This window comes from Euprymna scolopes, chromosome 2 (genome assembly GCF_053919585.1).
Source record: "Euprymna scolopes isolate OS-2025 chromosome 2, ASM5391958v1, whole genome shotgun sequence".
Lineage (NCBI taxonomy): Eukaryota > Metazoa > Mollusca > Cephalopoda > Sepiida > Sepiolidae > Euprymna > Euprymna scolopes.
The window spans coordinates 19389378-19409377 of NC_136483.1; the positions used below are offsets into that span (position 1 = coordinate 19389378).

At 37.9% G+C, this 20000-nt stretch overlaps 1 protein-coding gene across 1 annotated transcript in view; it reads right to left on the reverse strand.

Annotated features, from left to right (window-relative positions):
• The window catches only part of LOC145289490 (uncharacterized), a 319689-nt gene that overhangs the window by 22637 nt on the left and 277052 nt on the right, over positions 1-20000 (reverse strand). Inside the window, exon 11 of the mRNA XM_080136416.1 lies at positions 12914-14096. Coding sequence (XP_079992542.1) covers positions 12914-14096 — 1183 coding nt within the window. The remainder of the gene's footprint in view (positions 1-12913; positions 14097-20000) is intronic.

A 20000-nucleotide genomic window follows, 5' to 3' on the forward strand; every position in this document is an offset into this window, starting at 1 on the left:
CACAGTTTAACTGATGTCAACCCTCTATCCTTTGTCTTTGTCTACACGCTGGACTATCATTCTCATTTCTACTACTCACTTCTCTTCCCACGCGCGAACAAACGATAGTGAGATGAACACACATTTCCTTTTTCTTTCTACGCCACCAGTCCCGCAACAAACGATTGTTACACCCGAACGCAGACATGAACACGTGTTACACATAAAACATCCATTCTCTCTACAAACGATGGTGACCCCGTTATTTAAAAATGAAATGGATGAAATTGAACGAAACACTCATACACACACTCACTCTCTCTCTCTCTCTCTCTACGACAATACACTTTCCTTCTCACCAGTTAACAGCGAGAGACGCACGCCAAACTAAAGATGTGGGGTACCCTTTTCTTTCATTTGTTTCTTCACAAAACAAATTCTTGTTCGTTTAATTCAATTTAACACGTACTTCATCTCTTTCTCAATTCAATTCATTATTCCTAATTTGCACCACCTCAACAAATTGGTGACACACAAACATGAGAGGAACATGCATTTCCTTTTCTAACCACAAATCCGCAATAAACCGGCGACCGACCGATGTGAAACGAACAAGCATGGTGACCCTACCTTTTTTGAAATGAATTATTTTCAACACGTGTTATATCTAACACATTCATTTCTTTCAACAGTAAATAAACGACACGTTTATCTTATCCATCAATTGAGTTTTTGTTTCCTTCGATTCCATTCGTTTCATTATTTTCTTTTGTAACAGGATTAGGATTTATATGTCCTAGTCCTCTACAAGATGGAGTGATGGGCTTCTGGTTTAAACATTTTCCATGTCTTTATCCACCTGTAGCTGCTGCCCAGCAAAGGGTTATAGAGTCGGGAGATGTCCCTGATTAGCTTGTGAACGGAAGAACAACACTGATTAGGAAATATCCTGCAAAAGGAACAGATGCTAATAATTATAGACCAATTACATGTCTGCCATTGATGTGGAAACTGTTGATTGGAATATTTGCGGAGAAAATTTATGAACTTCTTGAGAGTAATGGTGTTTTTCCTGACAAACGAAAGGGGTGCTGGAAAGGCTCGAGAGGTACTAAAGAGCAACTACTAATTGATAAAGCATTAATGCAGGATGCGAAGAAGAAGCAGAAGAGGAATCTGAGTGTAGCATGGATCAATTACAGAAAGGCTTATGACATGGTTCCTCATTCATGGATACGTGAAACACTATTGATGATGAAGGTTGCTGAGAATGTGGTAGGGCTTTTGGAGACAAGTATGGCTCAATGGAAAACGGTGCTGACAGCAAAAAGATAGGATATGGGGGAGGTTGACATTAAACGTGGAATATTTCAAGGAGATTTGTTATCTCCACTTCTTTTTGTAATGATAATGATGCCACTGAAGAGAGAAAAACTGGCGTATAAATTTGGATCTGGTGACGGACGCCTCAACCATCTACTGTTTATGGATGATTTGAAAATATTCAGTAGAAATGAAAAGGAAATGAAGAGACTGGTAGAACTTGTGGGGACATAATCAGAAGACATTGGGATGGCGTTTGGGATTAGTAAATGTGCGGTGCTGGTGATGAAAAGAGGAGTAAAGGTTCATTCGCCAAATGAAGAAATCATGAAAGAAATAGAAGATACAGGATATAAGTATTTGGGAGTGTTGTAGGGTGTAGGCATCATGAACAGAGAAATGAAAGAAAAAGTCAGGAAGGAGTATCTTAGAAGAGTGAAACTAATTGCAAAGTCCAAATTGTATGGAGGAAATCTAATGAAAGCAGTGAATGCATGGGCAGTCAGTGTTTTGAGATACAGTGCAGGAATTTTAGAATGGTCTGACAAGGATTTGCATGCCATGGATATAAAAACAAGAAAAGTTTTAGCAATGTTAGGTACATTTCACATTCGAAGTAGCAGTGTTAGTGTTAGAACCGTTCAAGGCGCACGTGGTTAGAAGTCATAAGTGGATACTTAAGGTTGTGGCCAATGAAGTGGAGATATGTGAAACCAAGGCTGATTATGTGAAACGTATGGATAGAGAAATGGCAAAGGAACTGGCTAGGAAGAAAATGCATGGAAGGTTCTTCCAGGATATAGCAGAAGTGGCTGATGAAATATCATGTCAATGGCCTAGAGCTGGGTATCTGGCTAAGAGTACTGAAGCTTTTGTTTGTGCAGCACAAGAGCAGGCATTAGGAACACGATTGTTAAAAAAAGTGGTTCTAGGAGAGGAAGTTGCTGCAGAATGCCGGATTTGTGGTAAGACATCAGAGTCGATTGTGTACCTTGCAGCAGGATGTAGTGGACTGGCCTAGAGAGAGTATCGCAAAAGACACAATCGCATGGGACTCCGGATATATTGGGATGTATGCAAGAGGGTAGGGGTGATGTGTGCTGGGAAATGGTTTGAGGAGGTCCCTGATGAAGTAAGAACAAGTGAGGATGACATGGTAGAGGTATGGTGGGACAAAAGTGTCATAACGACACAGCAATTGGAACATAATCGTCCGGATGTGGTCGTCATTGACAAAGTCTCACAAAACTGGCAGATTGTAGACTTTTCAGTACCCTGAGACAGGAATGTGAAAGAGAAGGAGAATGAGAAGTGGAGCAATTATGCTCCATTGGCCTTGGAGATAAGTCGTATACACGGGGTTAAAACACAAATAATCCCGGTTGTAGTTGGTATACTAGGAGTAGTATCAAGTCGTCTGGAAGGACAATTGAAAAAAAACTACAAATCCCCAATGTTTTAGGCGGCCTTCAGACCTCTGCAATTATAGGTACCACCAACATCCTTAGGAAAACCCTTGATCTTTGAAGCTCCTTGTTTGAAGCCGGAGGGAAATCTTCTGGAAATGAATCCCATCCCTTTCCAGACAGACGTTGATAAACGAAATCAGAATTATTATTATTATTATTATTATTATTATTATTATTATTATTATTATTATTATTATTATTATTATCATTATTATCATTGGCTTGTTAGCACCCTGTCGTGTTCCATGGAATCTGAATAACAACAATCTCCCCAGATTTCTAGTACTCTTCACCTCTGCTTGAGGGTGGGGGAGGCGATGATGAAGCAATGAGAGGAGATGGGTGGGGGGTAGAGAACTTGTAGATATGCAGCTTTCTAAGAAAGGGAAATATGTTTTCTTCGATGCATATATGTGGAGTATTAGATGTGTAGATCAACCAGTATATATTTAGTCAAGCCTGAGTTATCGAATGTTTTCAGAATAACAGAAAATTCGGAAGTGAGATGTCAATAGATGTCAATTCACTGAACTCGTTGTGAAATTATCTAAACTGTCAAAATATATAATCTAGAGATATGGTTCTGAGAAAAAGGGTGAGAGCAGGCAATTGGTCGAAAGCACAACGAAATGAGGTAACAAAATAAAACTAATTAGTGTCTTTCCTTTTATTTGTCTGTAATTTAAAACGACTATTTTGTTAAATAAATGAACCACTTTCCTCCTATCAGATTCACCTCGAGTTTAGTCTTAACAATTCGCCAGTTTTGTAAGACATAAGGTTAAGTATTTAACAAGTGTTAATTTAGATTATTTGGATTATTTTGATTATTTGGATTATTCGGGTTACTGTTTTATATTAAGCGTTTTAATTTTTCTATTCAATTTTCACCCCAAACAAGGCTCAGTGCCACTTTGAAGTAGGGGGCTAGTATCAGGGACATAAGTCGAAGGGATATTATAAAGGGAGGTGAGCAGCAAGCTGTCTTTTCAAATTACACTTGAACTTTTGCATATAGTATGCAAAATAATGCAAAAAGTATACAGTATAGTTGGGAAAGCAGAATCCCGAAAGGTAGTTCCAAAGTCTAGCAGTTCTGGGGAAGAAACTATTGGAGTAGAAGGCTTTCTTACATCTCTTTTGTGCAGGGGTGGGATTTAGTTGCTTGTCAAGTTTATCAGGAGTATTTACGTCCAGAGGGTACAAGTGCTTGTAGTTCATCAGAGCATTCACCATTAAAATACTTGTAGAACAGGCAGAGAGATGCAATATCTCGTCGATGGAACAGAGGTTGAAGCTTAGATGACAGTTCAGGACCTATCAGATTGACGACTCTCTTTGGAACCCTGTCTAGGAGTGAAAGACTAGCAGCAGGTGCACGAACCCAAATATGACAACAGTACTCCATACATGGGCGAATGGTGGCCTTGTAGAGACACAGGATACTTTCAGATGTAAATAGCTTTTTAGCATGATAGAGAGAGCCCACCTTCTTTGCAGCGGCCTTGGCAATATTCCCAATGTATCTGTTCTAACTCATGTACCCTTTAAACGTAAAGCCGAGGAGTTTAAAAGAAGTACATTCAGGTAATGTGTTTTTGGCCATTGCTATTGGTGATAGAAAAGGTTTCTTGTTGAAGGAAGCAAGCTTAGTCTTTGCAGCATTGAATGTGACTACCCATTTTTATCCCCATTCCACTACAGATTGGAGGTCTTCCTCTAGCATTTCTGCCATTTCCTTAGATATGTGCTTATTTGTTTTCCCCTTGTGCCTTGTATAGAGCGTGCTGTCATCAGCAAATATACCCATCTCAGAGACAATTTTATCAGGGAGGTCATTTATGGATATTAGGAATAACAAAGATCTAAGGATCGACCCCTGAGGTACTCCCGCATTTATATCATATTGTTTAGATGTACGACCGCCGAGGATAACCTGTATTCTTCTCTTACTCATTTCAGTCAATAAAGCCTCCGACCTTCTTCAGATCTATTTTGTCAAACTCTTCAATCTTTCCGTAAAACTCATGAATCTGCATGATATTTTGAACGCAACCTTTTAATTCACAAAGATAGTATGTTTATGTTCCGTCACTCAAGACTAGGTCAAAGTCTTAAGTAATTAGCAATTGTACTTTTAGTATCTCCAATACTGAAAGTTGGACTTTGAATTTTACCAAGTATCTTTTCCACTACGCCACTTGAGGACAGTTATAGACAATTATATGTCAAAACATCGTTAATTCACTGCCAACACAGCAGCAGCCATATAGCTTAATGGTGAGAACTCTTGACTTGTTTGGACAGTCAGGTTTCGATCCTGGCTTGAGGTAGTTGTCTATCTAGCCACACTGATGAGCTGCGAAACAATACTGTATGTGGATGACTATTACAATATTTTTTATTATAACGGGTATGATCTTGCACAGTCGGGAGATTCTATTTATAAACAATGCTGCTAGGAACTGACGAATCGAATTAATTCACATCCTGCTACCAACCTATCAGAAACCAGAATTGCTCCATAAATATTAAACCTTTCAGTAGCCATTTTGCATATGTTTTTTCCGTGTCAACACGGGAAGAATCTTTTGCTCTATGAATTTCAACTCAAGAACTGTCTACTGAAAACCAGTCACCTCTCAGGACATGTAGAACAACGACCCATCAGAAACTGTTCTGAAACTAAACATGGCTTACACTTTATATATATATATATATATATATATATATATACTCGGGTTTTTTATTTTTTATTCATTGAACTTTTGAATAGTCAAGTCGCTGCCTGATGATATCTGTTGTTTGATTGAAACAAGTGGCTATTTGTAGCAGCAGGATGTGACCATGTTTATATAACAATAAACAAGTAATATATATATATATATATATATATATATATATATATATATATATATATATTGTGTACGTGCGGGCTTGTGTGTGTGAAATATAATATTTTAGTTTATGCAAATTTTGTATTTGTGTATTATATATCTAATCCTTTATTGATTGTCCTCAGTAATATATAGTAGTGCCCCGGCGTTGCCCGGCCATAAAATACACCTAAATATGATGTTTAATTCATGCAGATTTCGTATTTGTTATTATGTATCTAATTTTCTATTGATTTTTAAATTTTACCCAAGATATAGCAATCATTCCAAAAATTAAAAAAGTGATTTGGGTGCCATCAGCAAGAATCAGAACCAAAACATTTAGTGCTCCAGACGTAATCGTCACTGTTTGAGCTATCGGCAGATGGATAAGAAAATATTAAAAATTAAATGACTTTAATGTATAAATCTATATTCCACATATAGAAGTAACAGGTTTAGTTGACTTACTCCTGCCAAGTGCATTTTTTTAATTTTGACCCATTAACCACTATTTTGCCGGATTAAAACCAAATCCAATTTGTTCCACAAGTCCAAAGCCTCTATATATCAAGTTTCAAGTTTATAGACCAAAGATTGTGGTGAGGAGTTTGGTAGAAACCATTCCGCACACAAATATTTTAATTTTTACTTCTCTCTATAGACACAATGGTAGGTGGCGTAGAGTTTCTATGGTTCCAGGCGAGCATGGTCTGAAGATAGCGGTTTCAATCTTACCCAAGCAAGCCCGAGGATTAATTGGCCAAAACTTGATGAGACAACAACAACTATTGAAGGAGTAATCACTGAGAATAAAGTCACATGACTCAATATCCCTATCCCATTGCAGTCAATCACCTGAAGAAGGCCAGAGGATGAGTTGGTCGAAATATGAAGCTGAGAATAACAGTCTTCAAAAGAATTAATATATAAGCTTTTTACTGTAATCGTTTCATTTTTTATCGCTCGTCGTCTTTGGAATTCTCTTTCCGCTCCCCGTTTCCTCGAGTGTACTAACGTGCAGAAATTTAAATGTAATTTGAACAATCATCTTACAGCACAACTCCCCATTTCGGATGCCCCTAATTAATCTGGCTGTTAACTACAGTAGCCCTTTACATCTCAGTAACATGCATCAAACTCTTCACATATTGAGCTGAAATGTTTAAAATAGCTTCCACATCAAAGCCATTATTTATTTTGCAATATTATTTTCAATTAAATAACTTGAAACTTCTCTAATAATGTAATTAATCACATCCTTTTTCTTGTCATTTTTCATTGTGTGCACTTTAATCTCACTGTTACATTCCCATCTTATGAATTATGTCGCCAAGCTAATCAAGAACCTTGATTCCAGTAAAGCAACTGACCTTGACAGTATTCCAATTATAGTGTTGAAAAGCTTCAACCAAAACTAGCTTCCATACTTACAAAGCTGTTTAAGCGTTGTCATAAGCAGAATTGCTTCTCAACACCCTAGAAAACCGCATCAGTATGCGCTGTATTTAAGAATTCAGGTGATCGGTCATTTCCTTCTCAGTACAGACCAATAAGTCTCCTGTGCGTCATGAGTAAGTTGCTTGAATCTGTGTTAAATAAAGTAGTCAACCACCTCAGCAGAAATAACCTTCTTAGTGACATGCAAAATCGTTTCTGTTTTGCTAGATCTACAGCAGATGTGCTAACGGTTATATCTCATAGGATTAGCGAATCTCTCGACAAAGGCTTCATTTCTGGGGCAATTGCTCTTGACATATCAAATGCCTTTAATAGGATATCGCATAAAGGCCTATGTCTTTTTTTTTAACAAGGTGATCACCACTTATCAAGGCCCGGAAGCTACTCAGGGATAAGGGTCATTGCATATACAGTACGTCAGTGTGGAGATTTAATAAAAGTGTCTACTTAAGGGGGCGGTTCATCAAGAATTTATTTATGTTGGACTTGAAAATATCCAGGTTGAAGTCAGGTGGGAAGCAGGCAGACGGAACAGTTCCACATGTGTGCAGTTCTAAGAAAGAAGCTTTGTTCATGGAATATATATATCTGGGCAGGAGCTGCTAAAAACAGCCTATCCTGCCTTGACAGAGTACAAAATAGACTTTGTGGCTTAGTGGGGGATGCCCTTTTCTCTACCCTGCAACTTCTCTCCCACAGAAGAGACGTTGCGAGCCTATCCTTGTTTTATCGTTATTTCCATGGCAGGTGCTCCTCTGAACTCCAATCTCTGGTCCCCCCTCGCCAATCTTTCACGAAAAACACCCATCTAGCTGAATCCACTGTGAAAAATTTCCCCCACTCTATATCTGTGCCTAAATCAAAACGCGGATTCCATGAACAAAGCTTCTTTCTTAGAACTGCACGCCTGTGGAACTCTGTTCCGTCTGCCTGCTTCCCACCGGACTACAACTTGGATGTCTTCAAGTCCAATGTTAACAAATTCCTAATCAACCGCCCCCTTAAGTAAACACTTCATCAAATCTCAACACTAACGTAACGTACTTGCAATAACCCTTATCACTGAGTGGCTTCCGGGCCTTGATTAGTGGTGATCACTGTGTAAAAAAAATTTTTTTTAATCTCTTTTGATTTAGGCACAGATAAAGAGTGAGGAAAATTTTTGACAGTGGTTTCAGCTAGACGAGTGTTTTTCATAAAAGATTGGCGAGGGAGGACTAGAGATTGGAGCTCAGACGAGCACCTGCCATGGAAATAACGATAAAACAAAGATAGGCTCGCAACGTCTCTTCTGTGGGAGAGAAGTTGCAGGGAAGAGAAAAGGGCATCTCCCACTAAGCCACGAAGTCTATTTTGTACTCTGTCAAGGTAGGATAGGCTGTTTTTAGCAACTCCTGCCCAGATATGGCAGCAGTATTCCATCCTTGGACGTACTTTGCTTTTATATAGATAGAGAATTGCATTAGTAGTGAGATATCTTCTGGAGCAGTAAAAGGATCCCACCATCTTTCCAGCGACCTTGGCAACAGACTTGCTGTACGTGTTCCATTTCAGATCAGGAGTAAAAGTCAAGCCCAGAAGCTTACAACTTCACAAGATTTCAAGCTATGCTATAGCTGGAAATCTCTTCTCAATTATTAAATCATTTCTCTCTGATAGGTTCATAAGAGTTGTGGTTGATGGACAGAAATCGTAAGCTGCCAGTATTAATGCTGGAGCTCTTCAGGGTCTATCCTAGGCCCAACTCTCTTCTTGGTCTACATTAATGATCTTCCAAAACACATCCTTAGATCATTTGTAGACATTTATGCTGATTACACTACTATCCAAGGCAACACATGAAAAGCCATAAATGACCAAGTTCTGTCTGATTATCTCTCCTCTGATCTTGAGCACGTAATAAACGGGGAAAGAGGTGGCTGGTTACTTTTAATGCATCTAAAACCAAGCATCTATCTTTACATCATCAACGCTCTGATCCCCATCTGGCATCAATTGAAATGAATGGCTCTCATCTTGAGGAAGCTCCATGTTTTGACAAGCTTCTTGGCTTGACCTTTACTCCTGATCTGAAATGGAACACCTGCATAAAATCTGTTGCCAAGGTCGCTGGAAAAATGGTGGGACCCTTCTACCGCTTCAGTAGATATCTTATAAGAGCCAAGTACGTCCAATGATGGAGTACTGTTGCCATATCGGGGCAGCAGAAGCAGCTTATCCTGCCTTGACAGCTTAGTGGGGATGCCCTTTTCTCTTCCCTGCAACCTCTCTCCTACAGAAGAGTCGTTGCGAGTTTTTCTCAGCTTTATTGTTATTTCCACGGTAAGCGCTCGTCAGAACTCCAATCTATAATCCCCCTTTCGCCAAACTTTCATGATAAACACCCGTCTAGCTGAAACCACTCTCAATAATTTCCCCCAGTCTTTATCTGTGCCTAAACCTAAACGTAGATTCCGTGAACAAATATTTTTTCTTAGAAATGCATGCCCGTGGAACTCTCTTCCGTTTGTCTGTTTTCCAGCTGACTGCAATTTGGTTGTCTTCAAGTCCAACGTAAACAAATTCTTGATGAACCGTCCCCTTAAATAATCCAATTTACCAAATTTCTACTACTAACTATTACTACGAAATTATCCCATTGACTACGGAACACTCAATAACCTTTATCCTCGAGTGGCCTGTTGGCCTTGATAAGTGGTGACCCATATGTAAAAAAAGTCGAGTATAATAAAGTGGTTGGAATGCAAGGGTTACGGAATTGTCTATATGCTACATTTATTTTTTTAATGCATACATCAAGAAAAACGCCAAGATACGAATTCTGAGAGACTGGTGGATATGTAAATGAGAAATTAAGAAATATAACATTAGCCTTTTAATTAGGATATGAACATAAGATACACAGAGTACACGAGCAAGTGATTACTGTTAAACACATCTGTTGAAAAAAAACGATGTGGACTGAAGTATAGAGTCGGTCACAAAATATATTATTTGTATGCTGCTGCTCCTACTCCTTCCCTTTTCTTCTTTATTTACGTCATTTATTTATCTTTGCATTCATGTCATTCTCTTACAAAGTTTTTTTTTTAAGCTGTGACTACAAATACCGCCCCTCTATTCTTTGTACTCTCGGCCTTAGTTCCCCTCCTCCCACCACTTCTCATCTCATGTTTTCTATCCCACAACATTTAAAGCTTGCAAAGTGTAAACTTAACAAGCAACGAAACAAGCAAGATTTTCAGAGTTTTAGTATTTTATAAATGTATGATTGCAGTATCTTTCTAGGCGCCATGATGTGTAATATGATAAACACCTCAGCTTTTACGAATTAAGCATTGTGTGTTTAAATATGCAAATAAATTATTCGCCTTTCTCTGCGTTATCTTAATATATAACACAAAAGACGTTATACTCATTATGTAGCGTAGTCTATCTCCTCCATTAATTGACGACTCGCGTGCAGAGATAACATTTTAAGCCAGAAATGGAATGCATATATAGGCATAAATATTGGAAGTCAGGTGAGGAGAAGCACGGAGAAGAAAAAGAAAAAGACGCGTGTGGATTGGAAAGTCATGCTCGACAAGCACACGGGTCTTATCCTCTTACTCCTTCGAAAGCGAGCTAGTCACTCTGGCAGCAGTGTCTGGTGCTGTGTATTGAGATTCTGCTGACGTGGCGAGTTAGAGAGAAAAACAACGTTAAAGTTGTTAAAATTAAGCTAACGATATAATACATTTAATGCCACTGAAACCAAACTCCTTTCATTCAACAATTACAAAAAACCTTTCCAGTCAGCAATTGCCATGGATAATAACATTCTAGCAGAGAGTTTATCATTCAAACTCTGTGGTTTAACATGAATTGGAACAAATACATAGCTGACATTGCCAAGGCTGCTGCAAATAAGGCAGGCTCCCTGTACAGCGCTATAAAAATACTCAAACCTAGCAGTATCTTATATCTCTACAAAGCCACCATTCGAGCATGCATGGTATTTTGTTACCAGATATGGGCCGGTCTATCTGACATTAGTCTCTATCTATTGGACAGTCTGAAACAAAATCTTTAATTTAATAGGACTCGCACTGTCAACTAAGTTCCAACCTCAGTCCCATCACCACAATACTGTATTCATGTGCTTGTTTTACAAATTCTTTAATGAAATGTGCTTCGACGAACTTACAGCCCTTTCGACGTAAGTTGCACCAAATAACCCGACAAGCAGCAAAATCCCACGCCCTCACACTATCTCCCTATGCTGGAGAACCGTCCATTTCGAAAGTTTCTTTCCTCAAACAACTAGGTTTTGGAATACTCTCCTTGTATTCTGCTTCCCGAATCGTACTGTTATACAAAAATTTAAATGTAAACTCAACTCCCTACTTCGAGTCATGGTCCATAATTTAAAATATCACCTTTGGGAGATGACAGTGGTCAAGTGGTTAACGATATGAACTGACGACCTGTGTGTTCTAAATTCAAATCCAGTTCGTTCCACAAAATCACTTTCATTTAGGATGTTGGCAACCTTCATGTGGTTCCTCTCGTAATTACTCGATGCATTTCTAGAAAAATTCTGACTATAAATTAATATCGGGGAGACCAATGCCAACAATAGAATCTTTGGATTCATACAATATGATGATGAATAGAATCTTACGTTGTAGTAGTGTTACATGATAAGGGCTGTCCCCTTTTCATGTAAATATAAAAATAGAGAGATTTAGTTAAAATGAAAATGAAATAGCAATAGACGAAATTCGAACCTCGTAATTTAGGTTTAGAAATAGATTACGTGTGAGAATTAGAAAAAGGAATGTAAAGCAAATGATTGTTTAGAATAGAGATAAAATATTTCAAGAAAAGAATGTGCACTATCAATTTTGTTATGAAAATTTAATTGAAAGAATGCAGCTATAAGATAATGTTTTTAACATATTGGAAAAATAGGTTACTGAGTATAGGTTAAAATTCCTTTTGTAAAAAAGGAAAAGTTTTGGACACGCATGTCCAGAACACGTGAAAGAAGGCACATGTTTTAACATGTGTATGACGTCATGGAAAATAGAAAGTTCTAGAGATAGTTAGAAAAACTTGAGAGTTAAGGAGACAGAAGTTAGTGAGAACCTCAGAGAGAGTTTGGAATTCGAACGTCTAGAAGCGAGACGGTTTTTGAAACTTAATATGTGAAGCTTTGAATTCTTGATGATGAAAACCACGGCCGGTCATGAGAAGAAATAAACCATCAGGTGTTTTTGTAAACGTCATCTTTGTGTTGTGATTCCAGAAAAAGGTAAAATGAATTGTTATTATATGTCTATATGTCTGTGTTATAAAATGTCTTGACATACACATCTCATATCTACAATGTGAACTCTACATCTCATATCTACACTAAGACTGTCTGAAGACTGTCTACACAAGGTCTGAACACTATCTCCTCACTCTAAGAGCTTTCTTCTTCTACACGTCTAAGTATGAACAGTGTTAATAAATATGAATCGTCATAACACGAACACTGAACGAACAATATCACACAACATCCCTCTTAATAAAAGACTCTCTCTCCAAGACACAACGACAAACTCTCTCAAAGACTCTCTAAGTCTCTTATACCAAAACTCTCTTAATAAAACTCTCTCAATGAAACACTATATAACAGTAGCAATTTGCTTTATTCGGGATGAAGATGAGCAAAAAAAAAAGGGAGACTGGCAATTTGTACGAAAGCAATATCCCCATTCAATATCCCCATTCATAGATAATTTTTATATTAATCTTAGAAAAGTATAGTTTTACCTCAAACTTTCCTACCGTTAGTGATGGGTTGTGTATGTCCACGGGAACTTGTCGACATCGACCGATAAGTTCTTCTCGCAAAGTATTTGTGTTGCAAAGGTTCATATGTGAAGTTGCTTTCGCTCTCGTTGCCTTGACATCGTCAAGCGCGACGTTTCGGATCACCGTCATGCGACTTGATGCTGGCGACGACGATGATGCGGATGAGAAAGCGCCGTCTCCGGATTTATTAGCTTTTTGACTGTAGTTCATATTCGAGGCACTCGCTGTACGTTTTTCTTGGTTTTCGCTAAATGCTTTTGAAGTTGCCGAAGAAGCCGCCACAGATCCAGTTTCGTGTCTATCGTCATCCCCTTTGATTACACGCTCCATGAGTCCACTCTTCTGTTTAGTGTCTTTTTCTATGTGAAGGAAATGATTAGCCAGACGGTGGCGTCGTAGTGAGCCAACAGAGCTCGCACGGTCAGCATTGCCAATGCAGACCTCTAACGATGACTGCGAAAGAGAGTCTCTGTTCTTTGACTTATGCCTATCATCCTGAACCGCAGAGCGCAGAAAGCTCCAGTCGCCGGAAGACGGTCCACGAGCGGCACCGCGATTTACGCCTTCCTCCAGCATCCCGTTAGCGGTCTGCTCGATCTCTTCAGGAATTTCATTATTGGTGTCCAACATGGCTGCGGCTGCACTCTCCTGGCTGGTTGTTTCCCAATCGCTAGACGCCGTCTCTTCTGAATCAGAGCAGGAAAAGGATGCCGATGAACCCGTTGAAGAAGACGATGAACACACGCGGCCGGCCTCGCTGTGAATGTCCGATCTTAGTGGAGAATGTTTTGATGATGCCGAGCGTGATCTGTGATGTCGCCGCTGGTAATGAGTATGTCCCGCTGTGGGATGATGACCAGTGGGCGGCGGCAGTTTTGAGAGATTTGGATCTCCTTTGTGGCGATGATGATGATGATGATGGTTGTGATGGCGCCTTTTCTTGTCTGATTTAACTCGCCTATCCCGACTACTCAAGTGTGACGAGGAGGTCGAGGCAATAGATGGCAGCACTGGTTCCACAATGGCACGTGTCTTCCGTGCTCTGCTTCCTCGGGATACAATACTCTCTGACGAAACACTCTCTGCATAGTTGTTACGAAGACGATTATTCAAGCGTTGTTCATCTTCGATAAGAAAATTCCTGAAGCAAAAACAAGAATTATTATAGAAAAATAAACTAATACATAAAATCAATAGCTGTCTTCATGAAAAAAACGTTTGAGGATTATTTGAGGTAATGTTTAGCATGTTAAATAAGCAACACTATTCTAAGAAATGTATATATTTAAATTAAACTGACACAGATATCGCTGATAATGATGCTTTATCTAAAACATTTTGACCGTCCGAACAACGAAGATCATCTGATTATCCTAGGGATAATTAATGGCACGCACTGAGAGCTTGTTCAAAGTGGACCTGGTTTGCGCAAAACCAGATTCATTCTCGCGCCCCAGCCAGCCTAATTCGGTGGCATGACAGGGTTGAGGAAGCTGCATATCAGATGAAACGTAGGGTTTACCGGAATCGTCGACGTCCTCCTACATACAACGCTTGGTATTCCCAAAGACTGCTTTATCTAATAATATCATATATCCACATACAGCTTCTTTTCGGTTCGTATAATCTACAAACTGAAATTTAATTGCCCTATACAGCGTTTCTACACTACTGGGACAAAATTTCGGAAATCGTAAAACTGAATTTCACATGAAAACAATGGTATGAACGTATTCCTCATATTTTTAAGATGATTATATTAAAAAAATTACGAAAATTGATAAGGTAGAAAATTATTTATTAAAGAAAATAAAAAAATAAAATTTGATGAAAACCATCGGGAGGTAATTTTCTGTTTCAATTAAAAAAGATGGCGGCAATTTTTCATCTGCTAACACGATTAAAGTCGTTTTTTTTAAATAATTCAGTAATATTCAGGTAATTTCGATTGCATAATTTGGAAGTTAACATTGGAACTTATTAGAGTTGACAAAAAGGAAATCAGTAGAAACCATTGTTTTTTATCTGAAAACTATATTTATCGACTACAAAATCTCGCCCCAATTCTGTAGAAGCGCCCCCTATTCATTTCGAGCATAATCTTTAAAATGGCGTTCTTTAGTAAATCTATAGTATTATAAAAATGTTAATTAGTTCCCCCTTTAAACAATGCTCCATGTGCAGAGGTTCATAAGATTTAGATTTGGCGAGTTAGACTATATGTTAGAAGGTCACATGATCAATGAGATACAATGACTGCATGAGAAGGTTAGAAGTAAGTGATCGTAAGGAAGAAATAGAGAGAAAGACTGGAGAAAGCTTAGAGCTGAGACACTATCGATGACACCACCCCGGTACACACATATGCGGTGCCTGTGACTGGACGTTTTACACAGAGAGAAGACTATGCGAATACCGAGGGATAAAGCCTCGAGGCCCCGACTGGTCATTGTCAAGACTGCCGGACTGCATGATGATGATGAATACGATGTGAGATGGTGATGATGATGATGATGAATACGATGTGAGATGAAGATGATGATGATGAATACGATGTGAGATGATGATGATGATTATGATGATGATGATGATGAATACGATGTGAGATGATGATGATGATGATGATGATGAATACGATGTGAGAAGATGATGATGATGATGATGAATACGATGTGAGAAGATGATGATGATGAATACGATGTGAGATGATGATGATGATGATGATGATGAATACGATGTGAGATGATGATGATGATGATGATGAATACGATGTGAGATGATGATGATGATGATGATGAATACGATGTGAGATGATGATGATGATGAATACGATGTGAGATGATGATGATGATGATGAATACGATGTGAGATGATGATGATGATGATGAATACGATGTGAGATGATGATGATGATGAATACGATGTGAGATGATGATGATGATGATGATGATGATGATGATGAATACGTTGTGAGATGATGAGAATGATGATGAATACGATGTGAGAAGATGATGATGATGATGATGATGATGATGATGAATACGATGTGAGATGATGAGAATGATGATGAATACGATGTGAGATGATGATGATGATGATGATGATGATGATGATGAATACGATGTGAGATGATGATGATGATGATGATGATGATGATGAATACGTTGTGAGATGATGAGAATGATGATGAATACGATGTGAGATGATGATGATGATGATGATGATGATGATGATGAATACGATGTGAGATGATGATGATGATGATGAATACGATGTGAGAAGATGATGATGATGAATACGATGTGAGATGATGATGATGATGATGATGATGAATACGATGTGAGATGATGATGATTATGATGATGAATACGATGTGAGATGATGATGATGATGATGATGATGATGATGATGAATACGATGTGAGATGATGATGATGATGATGATGAATACGATGTGAGATGATGATGATGATGATGATGAATACGATGTGAGATGATGATGATGATGATGAATACGTTGTGAGATGATGAGGATAATGATGAATACGATGTGAGATGATGATGATGATGATGATGAATACGATGTGAGATGATGATGATGATGATGATGAATACGATGTGAGATGATGATGATGATGATGATGATGATGATGATGATGATGAATACGATGTGAGATGATGATGATGATGATGAATACGATGTGAGATGATGATGATGATGATGAATACGATGTGAGATGATGATGATTATGATGATGAATACGATGTGAGATGATGATGATGATGATGATGATGATGAATACGATGTGAGATGATGATGATGATGATGATGAATACGATGTGAGATGATGATGATGATGATGATGAATACGATGTGAGATGATGATGATGATGATGAATACGTTGTGAGATGATGAGGATAATGATGAATACGATGTGAGATGATGATGATGATAATGATGAATACGATGTGAGATGATGATGATGATGATGATGAATACGATGTGAGATGATGATGATGATGATGATGATGATGATGATGATGATGAATACGATGTGAGATGATGAGGATAATGATGAATACGATGTGAGAAGGTGATGATGATGATGAGTAATACGATGTGAGATGATGATGATGATGATGAATACGATGTGAGAAGATGATGATGATGAATACGATGTGAGATGATGATGATGATGATGAATACGATGTGAGATGACGATGATGATGATGATGAATACGATGTGAGATGATGATGATGATGATGAATACGTTGTGAGATGATGAGGATAATGATGAATACGATGTGAGAAGGTGATGATGATGATGATGAATACGATGTGAGATGATGATGATGATGATGAATACGATGTGAGAAGATGATGATGATGAATACGATGTGAGATGATGATGATGATGATGATGATGAATACGATGTGAGATGATGATGATGATGATGATGAATACGATGTGAGATGATGATGATGATGATGATGATGATGATGATGATGAATACGATGTGAGAAGATGATGAAGATGATGATGATGATGAATACGATGTGAGATGATGATGATGATGATGAATACGATGTGAGATGATGATGATGATGATGAATACGATGTGAGAAGATGATGATGATGAATACGATGTGAGATGATGATGATGATGATGATGATGAATACGATGTGAGATGATGATGATGATGATGAATACGATGTGAGATGATGATGATTATGATGATGAATACGATGTGAGAAGATGATGAAGATGATGATGATGATGAATACGATGTGAGATGATGATGATGATGATGATGAATACGATGTGAGATGATGATGATGATGATGATGATGATGATGATGATGATGAATACGATGTGAGATGATGAGGATAATGATGAATACGATGTGAGAAGGTGATGATGATGATGATGAATACGATGTGAGATGATGATGATGATGATGAATACGATGTGAGAAGATGATGATGATGAATACGATGTGAGATGATGATGATGATGATGAATACGATGTGAGATGATGATGATGATGATGATGAATACGATGTGAGATGATGATGATGATGATGAATACGTTGTGAGATGATGAGGATAATGATGAATACGATGTGAGAAGGTGATGATGATGATGATGAATACGATGTGAGATGATGATGATGATGATGAATACGATGTGAGAAGATGATGATGATGAATACGATGTGAGATGATGATGATGATGATGAATACGATGTGAGATGATGATGATGATGATGATGAATACGATGTGAGATGATGATGATGATGATGATGATGATGATGATGAATACGATGTGAGAAGATGATGAAGATGATGATGATGATGAATACGATGTGAGATGATGATGATGATGATGATGATGATGAATACGATGTGAGATGATGATGATGATGATGAATACGATGTGAGATGATGATGATTATGATGATGAATACGATGTGAGAAGATGATGAAGATGATGATGATGATGAATACGATGTGAGATGATGATGATGATGATGATGAATACGATGTGAGATGATGATGATGATGATGATGATGATGATGATGATGATGAATACGATGTGAGATGATGAGGATAATGATGAATACGATGTGAGAAGGTGATGATGATGATGATGAATACGATGTGAGATGATGATGATGATGATGAATACGATGTGAGAAGATGATGATGATGAATACGATGTGAGATGATGATGATGATGATGAATACGATGTGAGATGATGATGATGATGATGATGAATACGATGTGAGATGATGATGATGATGATGAATACGTTGTGAGATGATGAGGATAATGATGAATACGATGTGAGAAGGTGATGATGATGATGATGAATACGATGTGAGATGATGATGATGATGATGAATACGATGTGAGAAGATGATGATGATGAATACGATGTGAGATGATGATGATGATGATGATGATGAATACGATGTGAGATGATGATGATGATGATGATGAATACGATGTGAGATGATGATGATGATGATGATGATGATGATGATGATGAATACGATGTGAGAAGATGATGAAGATGATGATGATGATGAATACGATGTGAGATGATGATGATGATGATGAATACGATGTGAGATGATGATGATGATGATGAATACGATGTGAGAAGATGATGATGATGAATACGATGTGAGATGATGATGATGATGATGATGATGAATACGATGTGAGATGATGATGATGATGATGAATACGATGTGAGATGATGATGATTATGATGATGAATACGATGTGAGAAGATGATGAAGATGATGATGATGATGAATACGATGTGAGATGATGATGATGATGATGATGAATACGATGTGAGATGATGATGATGATGATGATGATGATGATGATGATGATGATGAATACGATGTGAGATGATGAGGATAATGATGAATACGATGTGAGAAGGTGATGATGATGATGATGAATACGATGTGAGATGATGATGATGATGATGAATACGATGTGAGAAGATGATGATGATGAATACGATGTGAGATGATGATGATGATGATGAATACGATGTGAGATGATGATGATGATAATGATGAATACGATGTGAGATGATGATGATGATGAATACGTTGTGAGATGATGAGGATAATGATGAATACGATGTGAGAAGGTGATGATGATGATGATGAATACGATGTGAGATGATGATGATGATGATGAATACGATGTGAGAAGATGATGATGATGAATACGATGTGAGATGATGATGATGATGATGAATACGATGTGAGATGATGATGATGATGATGATGAATACGATGTGAGATGATGATGATGATGATGATGATGATGAATACGATGTGAGAAGATGATGAAGATGATGATGATGATGAATACGATGTGAGATGATGATGATGATGATGATGATGATGATGATGATGATGATGAATACGATGTGAGATGATGATGATGATGAATACGATGTGAGATGATGATGATGATGAATATTAATACGATGTGAGATGATGATG